Genomic DNA, 16,881 nt, shown 5'->3' with positions numbered 1-16,881 from the left:
TTTAAAAAATTATAATAAAATTTAAAAAAAAAAAATATATAGAGAGAGAGAGAGAGAGAGCACAGCACAGCTCTTGTACGCCAAATAAGGCTTTTTTACATTCTTCCCAATACCAGTCCTTTGTATCCACCAAAGGAGCAGAAGAGAAGACCCCAATCTACGTGAAAATGAAGAAATGTCTTCAGTTAATTCATCCTTCCTCCCATTAGCACCAGCACCAGTAAAAGAAACCAGCTTGCTGATAAAGTGCACAAAAAAGAATTTATGTACTCACCATAACGTTCCACCTGTGTTTTTGATCTTCATTTATCCTTGACAGATGGGTTAGGTTCTGATCTCTGAACCTACTCCGCCATTACTACAGCTCGCGCCAGCCAAAAACTCTTGAACTTCACCTCTACCCAGAATCCCTCTCTCTCAATTACCTCAGATAGAGTTGGCAGAAAATTTGTAAACATATGAAAACATATACACATCTATATATACACACATACAGGAAGTAAGCCAGATGGAAGCCTTATCCACTTTATTTGGGTAGTATAACAGCTCAGTTGACTGTGATCTGTTCCACCAAAAATCTCTGAGGACGGGGGATGGAGGGGGATAAGTCAAGGATAAATGAAGATCGACAACACAGATGGAATATTATGGTGAGTAAATAAATTCTTTATCTAATGTTGTCAATCTTCATGTTATCATTGACAGATGAGACAGAGTCTCCAGCTACCTAAAAACTTGGGTGGACTCACGGAAGGATATTCCTTTGCACCATCGAGCCAAAGGATGATTTTCCCCTAGAGACCAGGTCCAGTTTGTAATGAGTAATAAAAGTATGGGGAGAAGCCCAAGTTACTGCTGCACAGATATCATCCATAGAAGCTCTAGACTGGAAGACTGCTTAAGTGGCTACAGACTTTGTAGAATGTATTTTGACAGGTTTAGGCAACGTTAACTTGTTTTTGTCATAAATGAAAGAAATACAATATTTTAGCTACTTAAACAGGGTAATCTTGCTGACTGTCTTGCCCAACTTTGCAGTAGAAAAAGAAACTGACTCTATTGCCTTTTTTTTTTCTGTGAATATGGAAATGTAACTGTCTATGGATGTCTAGTAAATGTAAAGTGTACTCTCCTTTGTTAGAATGATTAGGGGAAGAAGACCGGAAATTAATAGTCAGGTTGATATGAGCCTCTGATACTACCTTGGGTAGGAAGGAGGGGTTTGTTCGTAAAGATACCCTATCCTTATGGAAGACTAAGCAAGGAGGTTCAGATAAGGCCTGGATTTCTGAAATTCTTCTGGCTGAAGTAATGTCTACCAAAAAGAGAGTCTTCCAAGAGAGAAACTTCCACCTTTACTACTGGTGAATTCTAAATTTTGTATCGAAGTTAAATGTGACTCTTCTAGATTGACTAATTCCCAGATGGGCACAGGCATCGAGGGTGTAGTCTCTGGCTACTATTAATTGACGCTTGGTCAAAGCAGTTATAAGCCAATCGTCCAGGTATGGAAACACTGAATCCTTGCAGTCTCAAGTGAGCTGTTACGACTGCCATGCATCTGGGGAACACCCTGGGGGCTGTGGGGAGTCCAAAGGGTAGTACTCTGAATTGCTAATGACTGGCTCCCAGCCAGAATTGGGGAAACCTTCTGAAGCATTTGTCCATTTTTATATGGTAATGCGCATCCTGAAGGTCTATTTAGCACATCCAGTCGTCCTTTAAAAGGGAAGAACAGACTATACTGCGACCATCCAGAATTTTGTTTGTCATACAGACTTGTTCAATACACAGAGATCTAAAATTGGTCTCCAGTCCCCTGTCTTTTTTGGCACTAAAAAGAATCTTGAGTAGGTTCTGGATCCTTCTTGGTCTGGCAAGACTTGCTGGATGACTCATTTGTCCAGCAGTTTCTGAATTTCTTGCACTGCTGAATCTATCTGACTGGGTGGAACATCGGTGATTTTCTTTTAAACGGGAGGGGGAGGTTGAGAAAAGGGAAGGATATAGCATCTGGATATGAACCGCTGCACCCAGGAATCGTTTAGGTTTAGCCAGGTGTTTAGGTGCAAGGATAAGCATCCCCCGACTACCTTCAGAGGAAGACAATCGGACTTCCCTTCAGGAACATTGAAAGGGCTTGCCTGGGAAAGAATCCCTGAAGCCCTGGTTTTGCGGACCACCCCTGCCATGAGGATGCTGTCTTCCATTTTGGTTCCCACCTCTGCCCCTGAGGGAACTCTCTCCATGCGTGTCTTGGAAAAGCCATTGGGATTTCTTGAACTACATTTTGCCACCGCTCCTCTGGTTCCTAGAAAAGGACTTTTGGTGGGGTAGAGAAAGATATGCCGACAGCAGAAAGGGTCTTACCATCCTTCTCACACCTGGATAAAGTCTCTTACTTTAGGACCAAGCAAGGATGTTCCCTCAAAAGAAGCATTGAGGAAAGAAGACTTGAATGGTTCTGCAAAGTCATACAGGCACATCCAGGACCGTCTCCTTATAGTCATGCCTGTACCTGCTGTTCTAGATGTTCCTTTGGTTGTATGAGAGATCAGCCTCATGGACGAATTGGACACAGACTTGAGGGTGGCTAACTGGGAATCCACTTTCTCTTGGACTTCCTCAGCTACAGCTCCTGCCATGGTGTCTGACAACTCTTTAATCAGATCTTGCTAAAGTCTGATGCAATGTGCCAACAAATTAAAACACTTTATGGTGAAGGTTGATGAAGCACAAACCCGCTTCAGAAACCTGTCCATGGCTCGAGACTCTTCTGGGTGGATAGACGGAAGAACTCTCCTCAGCAAGTTCCTTTTTAATGGCTGCAGCTATGACCACAGCATCTACAGCCAACCCCTTAGCTCAAAACTGCGGTCGTCTTGAGGAAAGAATGTGGTCTGGTCTTTTAGGGATGGGCTTGATGGTGCCTGGAGCCTTCCACACCCACTAAGAAATCAACTGAATGAGTTCATCAGTGGGCGGAGTCACCCAAGAGGTAAATGGGTAGGTGCCGAAAGGCTGTAGGTAAACAGATTCCTCAGAGGAAGGGTTCTGGTACTTCCAGCCACCCCTCTGTTTTAAAATTTCCAAGATGCCTCCGAATCAAACATCTTCGGGGGGTGACCATGGGGACCCTTCCTCCTCATCAAAATCAGTTTTCAGTGACTGATTCCTGGGGGGAATCCAAGTGCTTCCTATTGCACTTCTTCTGAGGGACCTCCTCAGGGGGACAGTCAGGGGAAGTATCAGAAGATGACAGTACCCGTGCCTGTGATATCAGAGGCTTCAGCACCCACTGCCCTAGTGGAGAGGCAGTAGGAATAACAGAACTAGAGGGAGGTACCTATCCTGAGAGGGAAGGCACCGACTGAGTCTCTACAACAGAGACAGCCCTCTGCATAGCCTCGAAGGCCAGTCCCCCTTAAGATGGAAGGGAGACCAGAACAGAGGACTACCTCAAAACCGGGGTCACTCCTCGCTCAGAAGACCCAACCCCAGAGACTGAAGCTGGGGCCAAACTAATTCAAGTCGAAGCTCCTAGGAGCAGAGACAGCTGCGAAAAACCTGGAGTAGAGACCCATCCTCCGGAACTGTTCAGAAACAACTGAAAAGCTCAGGGTAACTATCAGCTCTGAAGAAGCGAACAATTGCAGAGCCGGTACAGTTGGTACCAGGAGTTCCAGGACAGAGGACTCTAAGACCTCAGAGGAGGTTAGAGGAGGAGGACTGGTTAGTGGCATAAAAGAAGTTTCAGTACCAATACTCAAAGGGGTCAGTACCGAAGAGGGACCTGAAAGCCCTCTAGCCCATAAAATCTTATTCACTAGCCTCTCCATGTCGAGTTATGAAAGGCTTTTGGTGGAATGGACTGACAACGCAGATGGGGACTTAAGCCTCTGCAAGAATACCTCTGGAAGCTCCCCAACAAAGGGATCAACAGAGCACAGTGGGTAGTTCTAGGCAATTTAGTCTTGTCTGGTGAAGTAGAAGTCACTTTCGGTACTGAGGCGTTCGATGTTGAAGGGCTCAAAATTGTGATAGGTGTCAGAAAGCACGTCAGCACCGGAGTGTCAACAGCAGAGGCCTTCACTTCCATGGGAACTGTTGAAGCCAAGGTATTCAGTTTTTTTTTGTTTATCTGGAACTGACAAGAAGGCTGGAATTGAAAGACTTCTTCAATTTTTTCGAGAGGAAGAGGAAGGAGAAGAAACATCTGTCTTGGCTTTATCTCCAGGGGATAAGGCTTCACCAAAGGCTAATGGGAGAAGTCCTTTTAATACAAGTTAATTTCGCCTTTCCACTAAAGCCTGGTGGCTGAAGGTGTTAACAGATGCTCCAATCTTCCTGTAAGTGGTAAGGACCAACACATCACACACACAGTAAATGAAAGTCTGAAGACAGAATTTTATGGCCACACTTCTGTCACTTTTTGAAGCCAGAGGGGCCTTTACCCTTTCTCAGCCATGTCAAGCAGGGAAAAACAGATAAATCCGATAAACAAATCTCACTCCACACAAACAAAAAGGGAAAGCGAGAGCAACAAAGATATAATTTTTACTTGTATTTTTTATATTTTAAGGAAGAAGGAAAAATAGGGAAGAGAGACTATCAATGATGATGGTCTTAGATGTACACAAGTGTGTACAGGGAGATAGAAGACTATGACAGAGAGATGCAGGGAGGCAAACTATCAGCAATGATAGTGGGGAAATACACCAAAGTGTAAAGGGAAAAAGTATCAATGATAATACCGGGAGAAATACACTAAGTGTAACAAGAAAGGAAAATATACAAAAACTATCCAAAAAAGGAGAAAAAATTACCTATACCCACTAGTGCTCGAGAGTAGTAGCTAGACGCAACCGTTTTCGAAAAGCAGCAAACGAGATCTGAGGTAATAGAGAGATAGGGATTCTGGGTAGAGGAGAAGCTTGAGAGTTTTTGGCTGGTATGAGCTGTAGTAATGGCCAAGACAGTTCTGAGATCGGAACCGAACCCATCTGTCAACGATAAAAATAAAGATTGACAAAGAACAGTTGTGTAAAATCTTAACATAACCACAGATCATCTTCTCTTCCATACTGCAGTATTCTAAACATGAGGGATCCTCCGTCTGAGGTGACCCGAATGTCTGGCCCATATACAAAAGCTTAGCCTGGGTGCTGTACGGTGCTTGGGAAATCACACTTGGATACCATAAACCGTGGGCCATAAATGTGATGTCCACATGCACAGACCTCAGAACTGAATGCTCCAGTTAGACTTAGTCTAAGGGAAGCTGATCAGGATGTCATCCAGAGAGGGAAAGTTAACTGAATATAAAGGAGATGAAGAGGTAGATGTCTTAGTGGGGGTTAGAGGGAGGGATAGGAATATTGCAACATGGAAGAGGACATCTATGGTTATGGTAAGATTTTACACAGCTATTCTATGTCCTTCTATTCTCATGTTGCAGTATTCTAAATATTGAGCAACAGTACCAAAGCTCAGCCTGTGTTATGGATGGTGGCAGAAAAAGAACCTTCTAAGAAACCATGCAGGATGGCTTTTGCAAAGTCTTCCCTAGCCATGGAGATACAGTCCAGCTTGTAATGTTTAATGAAAGTGTGGAATGAAGACCATGTGGCTGCCTGTAGTATAGTGGCAGTATCTAAACCTTTGAAAAAAGCCTCTGAGGAGGCCACAGCCCTGGTAGAGTGGGCCCTCACAGCAGAGGGAGGGTCCTTGCCATGGAAAGAGTAGCAGAAGGTAATAGTTTTGGAAATCCAGGAAGAAATGTTTGTTTGGAGACAGCTTTCCCCAGAGCCCTGGGGTGAAAGGAGACAACTGGTTAGACTTTCTTATATTCTTAGTCTTGTCCAGGTAAACCCTAAAGTGCCTGTGAACATCAAGGGAATGGAGCACACACTGTCATTCTGTGAAGAAGGAAAAAAAGTGGGCTAGTGGATGGATTGGTTAAGCGAAAGTTCACTGACCACTTTAGGCTTGAAGGATGGGTTTGTGCAAAGGGAGACCTTATCCTTATGAAATATCAGGTAGGGTGGGATAGCCATGAGTGCCTGTAACTCTGAAACCCTCCTAGCTAATGCCAGGGGTACTAGAAGCACTGTTTTCCAAGTGCACATCTTCAGGGAGGCTGACACCGCTGGTTCAAAAGGTACAGTGGTGAGTTTTTCTAGAATTCAGGTCACAAGAAGGAGGAATGGGTTTTCTTGGTGGCCTGGTATGGATCACACCCTTAAGAAAAAAAAAACTTTACCTCTAATCTGGATAGCAAAGGTGGATTGAGAGGTAGGCACACGGAGACAGCTGATAAATGGACTTTTACGAAGGAATATGAAAGTTCTTTCTTCAGATGTTCACACAAGTAAGACAAAACTAGAGGTAACATCTGCCTGAAAAGGATCTAGTTGCTTGTGGAGACACGAATTGGAAAAACGTTTCCATTTAGAAAGGTAGGATCTCCTGGTAGTTGGTTTCCTGGCCTCCTGGAGGACAGAAAGCATGTCCTCTGAATAAAGGTGTCTAAAAGGGATCAGAACTTTACCACCCACAGGGTCAGTTTGAGGGTTTGTAGGTGTGGGTGGATAAGAGATCCCTTCTGTTGTGTGATGAAGTCCAACTTGTGAGGTAACCACCCTTGTGAGGGTGATTGCCCTTGGCTAGTGAAAAAAGAAGGGGGAACCAATGCTGCCCTGGCCAAAAGGGAGTCACCAGCAAGTTTTTGGGGCTGTCCTGTTGAATCTTCAGCAGTACTTTCTGTATGACAAGGAAGATGGGAATGCATAAAGAAACATCCTTGTCCAGGAAATCGAGAATGCATCCACCCTCCATGCCTGAGGAGAGGGAGTCCTTGTGCAGAGTAGCTGTAGTTGCCTGTTCTGAGGAGAGGCAAACAGGTCTATTTGAGGTATACCCCACCAGTGGACTATATCTAGAATCACATCCCTGTGCAACATCCACTCATGGTTCAAAGATATTGACCTGCTGACAGCATCTGCCTGAACACGGTTTTGTGATGAAATGTAAACTGCCTGCAGCGTTGCCTTGGAGAGGGTGGCCATTTCCCAAGCTTGGACAGCCAGCCTGCAAAGTAGGTAGGATTTTGTCCCCCCTTGTTTGTTGATGTACCACAGGACTGTAGTGTTGTCTGTGAAAATTTTAGAGGTCCTGGGTGAATGAAGGGAAGGAATGTCTAGGGCTAGGATAAAGACAGTCATTTCCCTGACGTTTCTGTGTTTTTTCCTTTGATGGTAGTCCCTATGTCCCTGAACCTTCAGAACATTCATAGTTGCTCCCCATCCCAGGTCTGATGTTAGTCTGTTGCAGAAGAGACATTGCCTGTTTTTAGCTGATGTAGGGTAGAATACCTATCCAACATAACGTGTGACAGTAGTTGAAGGATGCCTGCATAAACTAGCCTGTTTGTGTAAGAGAAGGATGTTTACCTAAAGCTGTTTTGTAGGCACAAGAGTAAAGTGCCTGTCTCATCTGGTGTGGGCTGCCAGCCACAACTGGTCTGATGGTACAAGTGCAGTTCTTCTGCTTAAGCTGGACTACTTTTGCAGGGTTCCTGTCTGCACAGGATTACTGGTGCAGGGTTCCGGTCTGCACTGGACTACAGGTGCATTTTATCAGCCTTAACTGAACTGCTGCTGAAGGAGAAAAATAAACATAAATAACACTGTAAAGGCCAGACTGTAATTAAAATGTTCATGAATTTAGTTTTCGAGAATTACGTTCCTGATCAAGAACACTTGTTCCCTGAAAGGAAAATTATTCCAAAAGCAGTCTTTAGAAGGAATAAAAGTTAAAAAAATTAAAATAAATAAAAAAATACAGAAAGCACATTAAATAACTCAAATGTCACCAGAAAAAACAGCAAGCTTTTATAGGGAAGTCAGAGATCTAGTCTAAAGCACCATATTTCACAAACCGCTTTAGACTAACTTTAGCTTGAACAGTTGCAAAACTACAACTTTACTACATTCCTGATGAAAAAGTAGCCACATTATTACAAAGTCTCACCTTTTGGAATTTTAAACTTGTTATCTTTCTTATACCACAGATGACCATGTTTCGAGTTCACTATTTTGACAGGATATTCAGTGTCAGGACAGTCTGAGGTTTTCAGAGTAAAGTTGGTAGCTAGATGGAAAGGAAAGCAGAAGTGTTATTCGGTGCTGCATAGAGCAAACTATACAGAGTAGTCAGAATCATGCAGAGGGCTTCTAACATTACATCTACTTGTACATTACTAAAAATATTTGCCTAATATGCACAAAACAGCAGCTTTCTCTGCAAAAAATTTCTGGTCAGTAGAATTTTCCTTTCACTTAAGTCAAGTAACAGACACAAATTTAAACATAAAATGAATTAAGATCATTCATAAAACAGAAGCACTTTTAGGATTCACACGTGTGTATGTGACAGAATCATTACTGTTGGTGTGCATGTGTCAGGTTATTCAATTTCTTATCTATGGATTCAGGGAATCATAGTTTACAAGGCAGAGATGAACGGAGATGAACTCTGGTAGCAGCTTCTAAATTCGATAGCTGCTGCTCTTCTCTGATGGGGTGGCATGTCTGAAAGCCATCTGAGATTTGTCCTTGGAACTTGTAAAAATAGAACTGAATAACCTGTGGATGACTCAACACCCATGCGTCCAAGGTGATGGCCTCTCAAGCTTGCAGGTGTACAGCTAGCTGAACCCCTCGACCACCACCAGAGCAGGACGGTCAGGCAACCCTTCAAGATTGTTGAAACAGCCTCCTGGAGAAACCTCCGTGAAGGCTCTGGTTCTGAGAACCATCCCTGCCGCAAGGGAGGCGTCCATTGTAGTTGCCCCCCCGCCAAGGGGAGCTTTCAGAAGGAGTTTCTTTAAAAAGGACTGCAGTGATTCCCTGAAAAAATAATGATTTCTTCCCTTAGTGTTCTGACAGAAGGTCTGCTGAGGAGTAGCAAAATGAACTCCAATGGCATACAGCGTCTTTCCATCTTGCTCACTCCTGATTAAAGTGTCCTTAACTTTCATCCCGAATCAGTGATGAGCCTTCGCATAAGGATTTGATAAAGGACACCTCAAAGCAGTCAGCAAAATCACACAACCTCATCCAAGCATGGTGAAGTACAATGATGCTGGCTCCAGCTACTTGGGATGTGCCAACAGCTGCATAGAAAGCAGATGTGTGGATATTTCTGGGATTCTGGACACTTACTGTGTCTTAACCACTCTTGACGCTTCTGACATCATGTCCCGCTGAAGTCTGGTCAAGCAGGCTAAACAGTGCAACTCCCTTAGCACGAATGCGACTGATGTGTAGGCTCTCTTCCCTAAGTGGTCCAATGCCCAAGCTTCTATTCAGAGGATGAACTGAAGAACTCGCCTCAAAAATGTGCTTTTTTCTGGCCATCGCCTCTACAAAGGCAACCATGACAGGACCATTACTCCAGTGTTGCCAAGGGCATTTTACGGATAGGTTACACTGTACTGGGCTCCTTCCTTGCCCTCCAGGACAACGGGTCAGTAAGTGCATCTGAAGGGGGAACTACCCCAAGATATGGATGGACCCACTCCAAAGGCCAGCAAAAACAGACTGTTAAAGAAAAGAGGCTTCAGTAGTCCAACCCCAAGCTGGCAAAGGAGCTCCAAAAGGTCACCAAAAGCAGTGTCTTTGCAGAGGGATTTGCAGGACCCCTCTCATTGGTATCCAAGGTGAGGCACTCTTTGGGAGTCTAGGAGCGTCTTCTTGCACTACCTCTTAGCCAAAACTTTCTGTCCCAGAGATTCCTGTAGTGGGGAGATGGAAAAAGCCAGTGGCCACACAACGAGGACAGAATGAAGGCCACCCAAGGAGAGCTGACCCAGAGCAAGCTGAGTAGTGGTCAAAGGCGCAGACAAGGAAGAGAGAGGGACACCAGTTGTAGTTGATCACTCTCTCTCTCTCTGGTCTATCCTACTGGGAGAGCATTCTTTCTACAAAATAGAAAGCACAGGCAAATGCAGGCTGATCAGAACTGGCAGATCTAGGGTCCAGTCCCAAAGAATGCACCAGAATCCACAGCCACTCTGTCCTGCCCCAACACGAAGACTGGGCTGAATTATTAAGAGCACAGGCCCTGAGCAGAAGGGACGATTCCGAAACAGGAATTGAGGAAACTAAGTTAAGGAACGGAACAGCTTCAGGATGAAGCCCAACTCCATCTTCACCAGTAGAAAGGACCACATAAACTGCTCCAATTCCAATGTCTTCAAGCTTCCAACAGACCAAGGTGACCAGCTAAGAAAGCAATCAAGGAAGGGTTTGAAGATCGCCGACTAGTTTACTGCTCTAGCTTATGGATCCAGGCTGAGGAAGATTTTATCTGAGGTGGAGATGGGGAGAAATCTGGCAAAAACTCCTGTAGAGTAAAAGATCAAAAGGGAGAAAGGCTCCCACCCTGAAGGAATCCCTCTTGTTAGGAAAGGGCTCTGAACGCTAATTGCAGGGGATGGAGCCTTGCCACAACTGGAGCTGAAGGAGACCGGCTCCAAGGTAAAGAAGCCAAAGAAGACTGGCTTTAAGACAAGGAGGCTAAAGAAGATCTGCTCTGAGGTACCCACCCCAAAGGAGATAGGCTCAGATGTGGGGAACAGAGGTCACTGGGGGATCCGAGGGTCCTGGGACCTTCGAACCCAGTGGACCAGAAACAGCAATAGAAGATGAGGGAGTTAACTGCTTATGGTCCCCCTTAGAGACTATGGGGTCCTTGGAGCCCTGTTTTTGACCCCAATCCAACTTGTCCCCTTTAGAGGTCGCCCAAAGGAATGAAACCCTTCAACATCAAGCTGGCCCTCCTGGCATTAACGGCACAAAATATATTTAGTTCCTTTTACAAAATTAAGTATTACTTTATATGGCAGAAACTTCATCACACCCAAACAAGTAAGTTACCAAAAACAGTTCAGACAGACAAGACAGACAGGACAAACGGGTATGCAGAAGGTAACTTTCTTAGAGAGAAAAAAAAAGAACATATTCTGGCTTACCTATATATTTATTTTCAGCTGGTAAATGAAGTTCAGGGTTCAACTCAAACTCTCCTGACCACGTATTCTTCCACTTCTCTTCAATATCTATCAACATAAATTGACACTGCATAATTACACACAGACTTCAAAAATTGCAATTTCATACTTCACCTCAGTGACAACCATGGACAATATACGTTTCTTTTTTTACTTAAACAATCATGACAATGCCTGCTTTTTGACTTGAAGATAACTAAATGGCAGCAAAAATGTTTTTTGCAAGCTACATTGCATACCAGTAGATTTTGCTTCTGAAAACTGCAAAATAAAACTCAGAAAGCTGGATTTTCTGTATGGAAATATTTGCAAAAAATATTTTACACCACAAGTACATATCAGCAATTTTTTTCTTTGGGTAGATAGCAAATGCTGGAGGTGAATGGGAACATGTTTTCTGGGAATGTAACAAGTTGGTAGATTTTAAAAACTTCTTGCAGAACACTCTGCCAGAAATGGGGGGAGCAAATGATTGCAAGAAAGAAAGGATTCTGTTCAATTAAGATGTAAGATCTGACTTGCTTAGACACGGTAAGGCCTTGCTAAGTTTAATGTTGTTGGCTGCAAAAAAAAAACAAAACAAAAAAAAACACTAGGAAATGGAAATGAGGATCTAAAACAGCCATATTCAAAATACTGAATGTTGTAAAGGAAACAAAAACATTATAGGCAGGATCTTTAAAAAAAAGGGAAGAAGCAAATTATGTGTGGGAGCAACACATGCAAAAAAATATTCAGGAGGAGTGAAATTTAAGAGAAGGTAGGAGTTGAGCAATTTATGTAATGTTGGAATGAATATAATAATTGTTAAACTGAAGAAAACATATGTTTATGTTTAAAAAGAAATGTGTGTAATGATGGGTTTTTAATATTTAACATATTTTTTTAAATTGTATGCGTGTCCATCTCATTACATAAATATCGTGAATTTAATAAAGTGTTTCCCTACTGATATGTCAGCACTCGAAATGCAGATTGCCAACAAACAATGAAAAAAAACCCCAAAACACAGGAGAAGAGCTAATTTCGCAAATTGCTCTACTCCTTTAAACTTCTTTGTGTGTGTGTGTGTGTGTGTGTGTGTGTGTGTGTGTGTGTGTGTGTGTGTGTGTGTGTGTGTGTGTGTGCGCCCCCCACCCCTTAACTGATGTATCACTACACCTCAGAGAAAAGGGAATATTCCAAGAAGTTTCATGTTGGACTTTGCAATTCCAATCTTCTTGCCATTCAGTCTCCGTATTTTGGGACTTGTTCTAGCAGGTCCCAACATTTCCAATGGTTACCTTATAAAGGTGCTTTTAAAATTTCATATACAAAGTACTTCAAATCTGACACTTGTGGGGGTCTTTTCCAAAAGAAAAACAAAATCTCTATCAATATTTGAAGACCATGCCTTCTTTGGCCCAGCATCAGCATCCCTAAACTACAGGATGTCACTTCACCAGCAGTTCCCATAAGTTATAACTTCTACTTAAACTAGTAACACCTTGCCAAGCAAGAAACTAAAATAGTAATAAATTCACAAATCTCTCTGTTTAAAGCACACCTTCTATCTGTACACATACCTGGCAAGTCCCACTGCAGAAAGAGAAAGGGACAGAGAGGACTGGGAAATAATAATAATGCACTGCAGGGGAACACTTGAATCTCCAGTGACATGCTGAATACTCAAACACCTGCATTATCTTACCATAAGGCACTCTGCAGCAGGTCTACATGTAAACCAAATATGAAGCAATAAAGTGACAAGAGTGTGAAGAAATATAGGCAGGCATAGAACAAACATGCTTAAAGCAAGGCAATTTGAAAAAGAGCACTGCCAAAGATGACAACACTTCCAGAATACAGATCCAAGCTAGTGTCTGAAAAAGAATGGAGTCATGAAAACTAAGCATTACTGTTGAAAACATATGCTGGGCTGTCTCCTGAAACACAACAGATAGCCATTCATTAATAAAGTGCTCCTTCACAGAAATAATAAAAGGCCTCGAACTCTTTCGTGCCTACAGCATTACTGTCACACTTTTGTAAAGCGTCTAGTTGCTCCCCTACCTACCACTTCTACAGCATATATATGCACTCTTCATAAAAACAAAAAAAAAAAAATAATAAACTACTTATGATTGCACTACACATACAAAAGCAGGGTCACTAGATGCATTGCTTTTTTATGTGCTGAGCAATGCTAAAAATGCTACATTCCCACTGGAAAAATATAGTTACACAACTTTAAAAGATGACAAAATTATTCACCTACTTATCGGCTTGTCCTGTCAAATCTGCTCCTCCGCTGGATTGTCACAGCAGTCTGGAACATTTGCTGGTTGATCTGGCAGCTGCCCCCATTGATTCTGCATTATTAAACTACATTGCTACTTTATGTTTTCTTTTCAAAACAGGACTACTAAGGAGCCATTAGTGCTCTCTCTTGTCCAGGACCTCAAGTGTTACAACACAGGTGTCTGCTTATGTCAATAACTGCCAATCAGCTGAAGAGACATCTGGGCTTTGTTCACTTTTGGGCCTTCAACTTCTGCTTGCTTTTCTGCTCGATCACCAATGAATACACTAAGTAATGTCAGACGTTAGCAACTCATACTTTTTTACTGTTCAAAAGCACAAGTTGATGCAAAAAAAAGTTATGTACTCTCCGTAATGTTCCATCTGAATAGTTGTACTTCATTTGTCTTCAACCTGTGGGTATTCGGATCGGAATCGGATCTGAGACGGCTGCATCACTAGCATCTGATCGGAGCTCCAAGCTCCTCCCCTTACCCATAATGCCCCAGTCTCCTTCCTTCCCTCAGATCGAGCTTGCTGCTCAAGAAAATATAAGCCCGACCCAATCAGACCTTACCACTAATAGCTCCCACAAACTAAACCAAGCATAATCAAGAGAGCCACTAGTGCTCCTCTTCCACATACAGGGTTAGAACAATAGTGATAAGGTCAGGGGGGGGGTTGAAGACAAATGAAGTACAACTACTCAGATGGAACATTATGGTGAGTACATAACTTCTTTATCTGAAATAGTGGACTTAATTTGGTCTTCAACCTGTGGGACAGAGTCTCCAGCTACCAACACCTGGGTGGCCCTCATGGAAGGATATTCTGGAGCACAGTGCAGCCAAAGGATGCCTTTCTCCTGGATACAATGACCAATTTGTAATGAGACATGAAGGTATGTGATGAGGGACAAGTAGCTGCAGAACAAATGTCATCCAGCAACACCCTAGACCAAAAAGACGCTGAGGTGGCCATGGACCTAGTGGAGTGGGCTTTCACCTGACCTGGAGGGGAAATGCCTCTATCAGAATATGTTGGAAAGATACACTGGGAAATCCAGCGAGCGATGGTTACTTTAGAAATTGGTATGCCCGGAAATGGTTTTAAATAGGAGACAAAATTGATCAGATTTACAAAAAGATTTTGTTCTGTGCAAATAAAAACTCACTTGCCTATGTACATCCAACAAGTATAACTTGTATTCACCCCTATTTTGGAAATTTGGAAACAGGAAGACTGATAGTTTGATTGATATTGGTTTCTGAAGCCACCTTGGGAAGAAAGGAAGGATTAGTGCACACGGAAACCCTGTCCTTATGAAAAACCATGTAAGGAACTTTAATGGACAATGCTTGAAGTTTCTATACCCTCCTAGCAGAGGCAGTTTTCCAAGAAAAACTTTAAATTTTAATCTACTGACGCCACGGGCTCAAAGGGAGGGGAGACTAGAGCCTGAAGTACAAAGGTGGTCCCATGGAGGTGTTGGATCTTTCACCAGGGGTCTTAAAAGAAAGGTACCTTTAAGGAAGGTCTTACAAAATCTGGAAGAAGCTAGAGAAGCCATGTTTTCTTCCACATGGAAGTTAGAGATGGTAACCGGTAGAACAACTAGCACCTTGGTGAAAGATACCCGCTAGAAATTCCAGAACAGCCGAAACCAGAGCTATAAACGGATCTAGATCCCATTGAGAGGCCCATATAGAGAACCGTTTCCAGTTACTATGATATATTTTTCTGGTAGAAGACTTGTGAGCTGCCACCAAAATGGTTTTAACCAGAAAGGATAAACCGGGAGTCCTAATCATTATTGGAACTGGAGCAACCAGGCGGTGAGTTTCAGACTGTCCAGGTCTGGGTGAGGAATCCCTGAGGGATGCGAAATGAGATCCAGAACCAGATCCAAGATCCATGGTGGAACTGCCAAGTGAGACCAAAGGGAGGGGAACCAGACTTGGTGAGGCCAGAATGGGGCAATGAGGATTACTGTACTACCAAACCTGTGAGCTTTCTGAAGAAACTTTGGAATGAGAGGTAATGGGGGGGTAAGCATAAAGAAGACCGGGAGGCCAAGCATGAACCAGTGAGTCTCTGATGGCGTCCCCCTCAGGGGGGTTCAGAGCAAAGAACTCGCCGCATTTCGCATTGGAAGGAGATGCAAAGTGATCACAGCAAGGCCGACCCCACTCAAGGAAGATCTGTTCTGCTACTGAAGTTTTCAGAGACCACTCGTAAGGCATCAGAATAGTCCTGCTGAGCCTGTCTGCCAGAATGTTGGAGCTTCCCGGAATGTGCATTGCCACCAGGAAGCAGCTGGTGGAAATCACCCATTCCCACACACTCAGCTTCGCGGCAAAGGGGGGTAAGACCTGGTTCCACCCTGTTTGTTGATATACCAGACTACTGACATGTTCTCTGAACAGCAATAGTTCCTAGAGGAAGATGGGCATGAAGGGCCTGCAACGCTAGAAGAACCACACTCATCTCCAGGACATTGATATGCAAATTGGTCTTGGAAGGGGACCATGTGCCTTGGACAGTTCTTCTCGAACAATTACCCCCCCACCCTAGCTGGGAAGCATCCATGGTCACTGTGGTAGTGGGAAAGGATGGAACAAAGGGACGAACCTTGATAAGGTCTGGGAGAGAGAATCCACAAGCAAAGAAACTCTCTGCATGCCCAGGAAATCTGAAATGGATGGGACAAAGGTAGATCTAGTAGAGGGCATTGAACTGCTAGCGTCCACTGGAGAACTCCCATACGAAGTCGTGCAACGGGTAGAAGACTGATTGTGGCTGCCATGGAACCCACAGCCTGCAGAACTGCCTCTGCTGAGGGAAGATGAGCCTGGAGAATGTACGAAACATGAAGTCTTAAACTGTGTACCCTTTCCGGGGTGAGGTAAACCTCCATTTGTATGGTGTCCAACCGAGCTCCTATAAAGTCTAGGGACTGGACTGGAGTCAGTGATGATTTGCTGAGGTTTATAGTAATGCCCAGACTGTTTACTAATACCAAGAAATAGTCCCTGGCTTGGCACAGCAGATGCTTGGTGGAGGCTGCAAGTAGCCAATCATCCAGGTAAGGAAAGACCTGAATTCCCTGCAGCCTCAGGTGAGCCACTACTACCTCCATCACTTCGGTAAACACTCTGAGTGCTGTGGTGGGACCAAAGGGGAGGGCCCTGAACTGATGATGACTGGCCTCCAGCCGGAAGCAGAGAAACCTGCGGGAGTGCCTGTACATTTGATATGATAGTACATGTCCTGCAGGGTGATCGCGCACATCCAATCCTTTTCCTGCAGGAAGGTCAGGATGGAGTGAAGGGTGACCATCCGGAATTTTTCCTTGGTTATAGATGGGTTCAACGTGGAAAGCTCTAGAATGGGTCTTAGGTCGCCTGTCTTCTTTGGCACTAAAAAGAAGCTGGAATAAATGCTCAATCCAGATTGGCCTGGGGGGACGGTTTGGATGACTCGTTTTCTTAGCAACTTGTCTATTTCCAGTGCTGCTACTTCCCTTT

General features: G+C 43.7%; 1 protein-coding gene across 1 annotated transcript in view; it reads right to left on the bottom strand.

The window, feature by feature from the left end:
- The window catches only part of NRDC (nardilysin convertase), an 853,803-nt gene that overhangs the window by 579,273 nt on the left and 257,649 nt on the right, over positions 1–16,881 (bottom strand). The window contains exons 17-18 of the mRNA XM_044086887.1: positions 11,036–11,122; positions 8,032–8,151 (exon numbers count right to left, since the gene is read on the bottom strand). Coding sequence (XP_043942822.1) covers positions 8,032–8,151; positions 11,036–11,122 — 207 coding nt within the window. The remainder of the gene's footprint in view (positions 1–8,031; positions 8,152–11,035; positions 11,123–16,881) is intronic.

This window comes from Protopterus annectens, chromosome 10.part0 (assembly GCF_019279795.1).
Source record: "Protopterus annectens isolate FY-2018-M chromosome 10.part0, PAN1.0, whole genome shotgun sequence".
NCBI classification, from domain to species: Eukaryota; Metazoa; Chordata; order Ceratodontiformes; family Protopteridae; genus Protopterus; species Protopterus annectens.
Note: the sequence above shows the minus strand (reverse complement) of the source record. Positions and strands in the feature narration are given on the sequence as shown.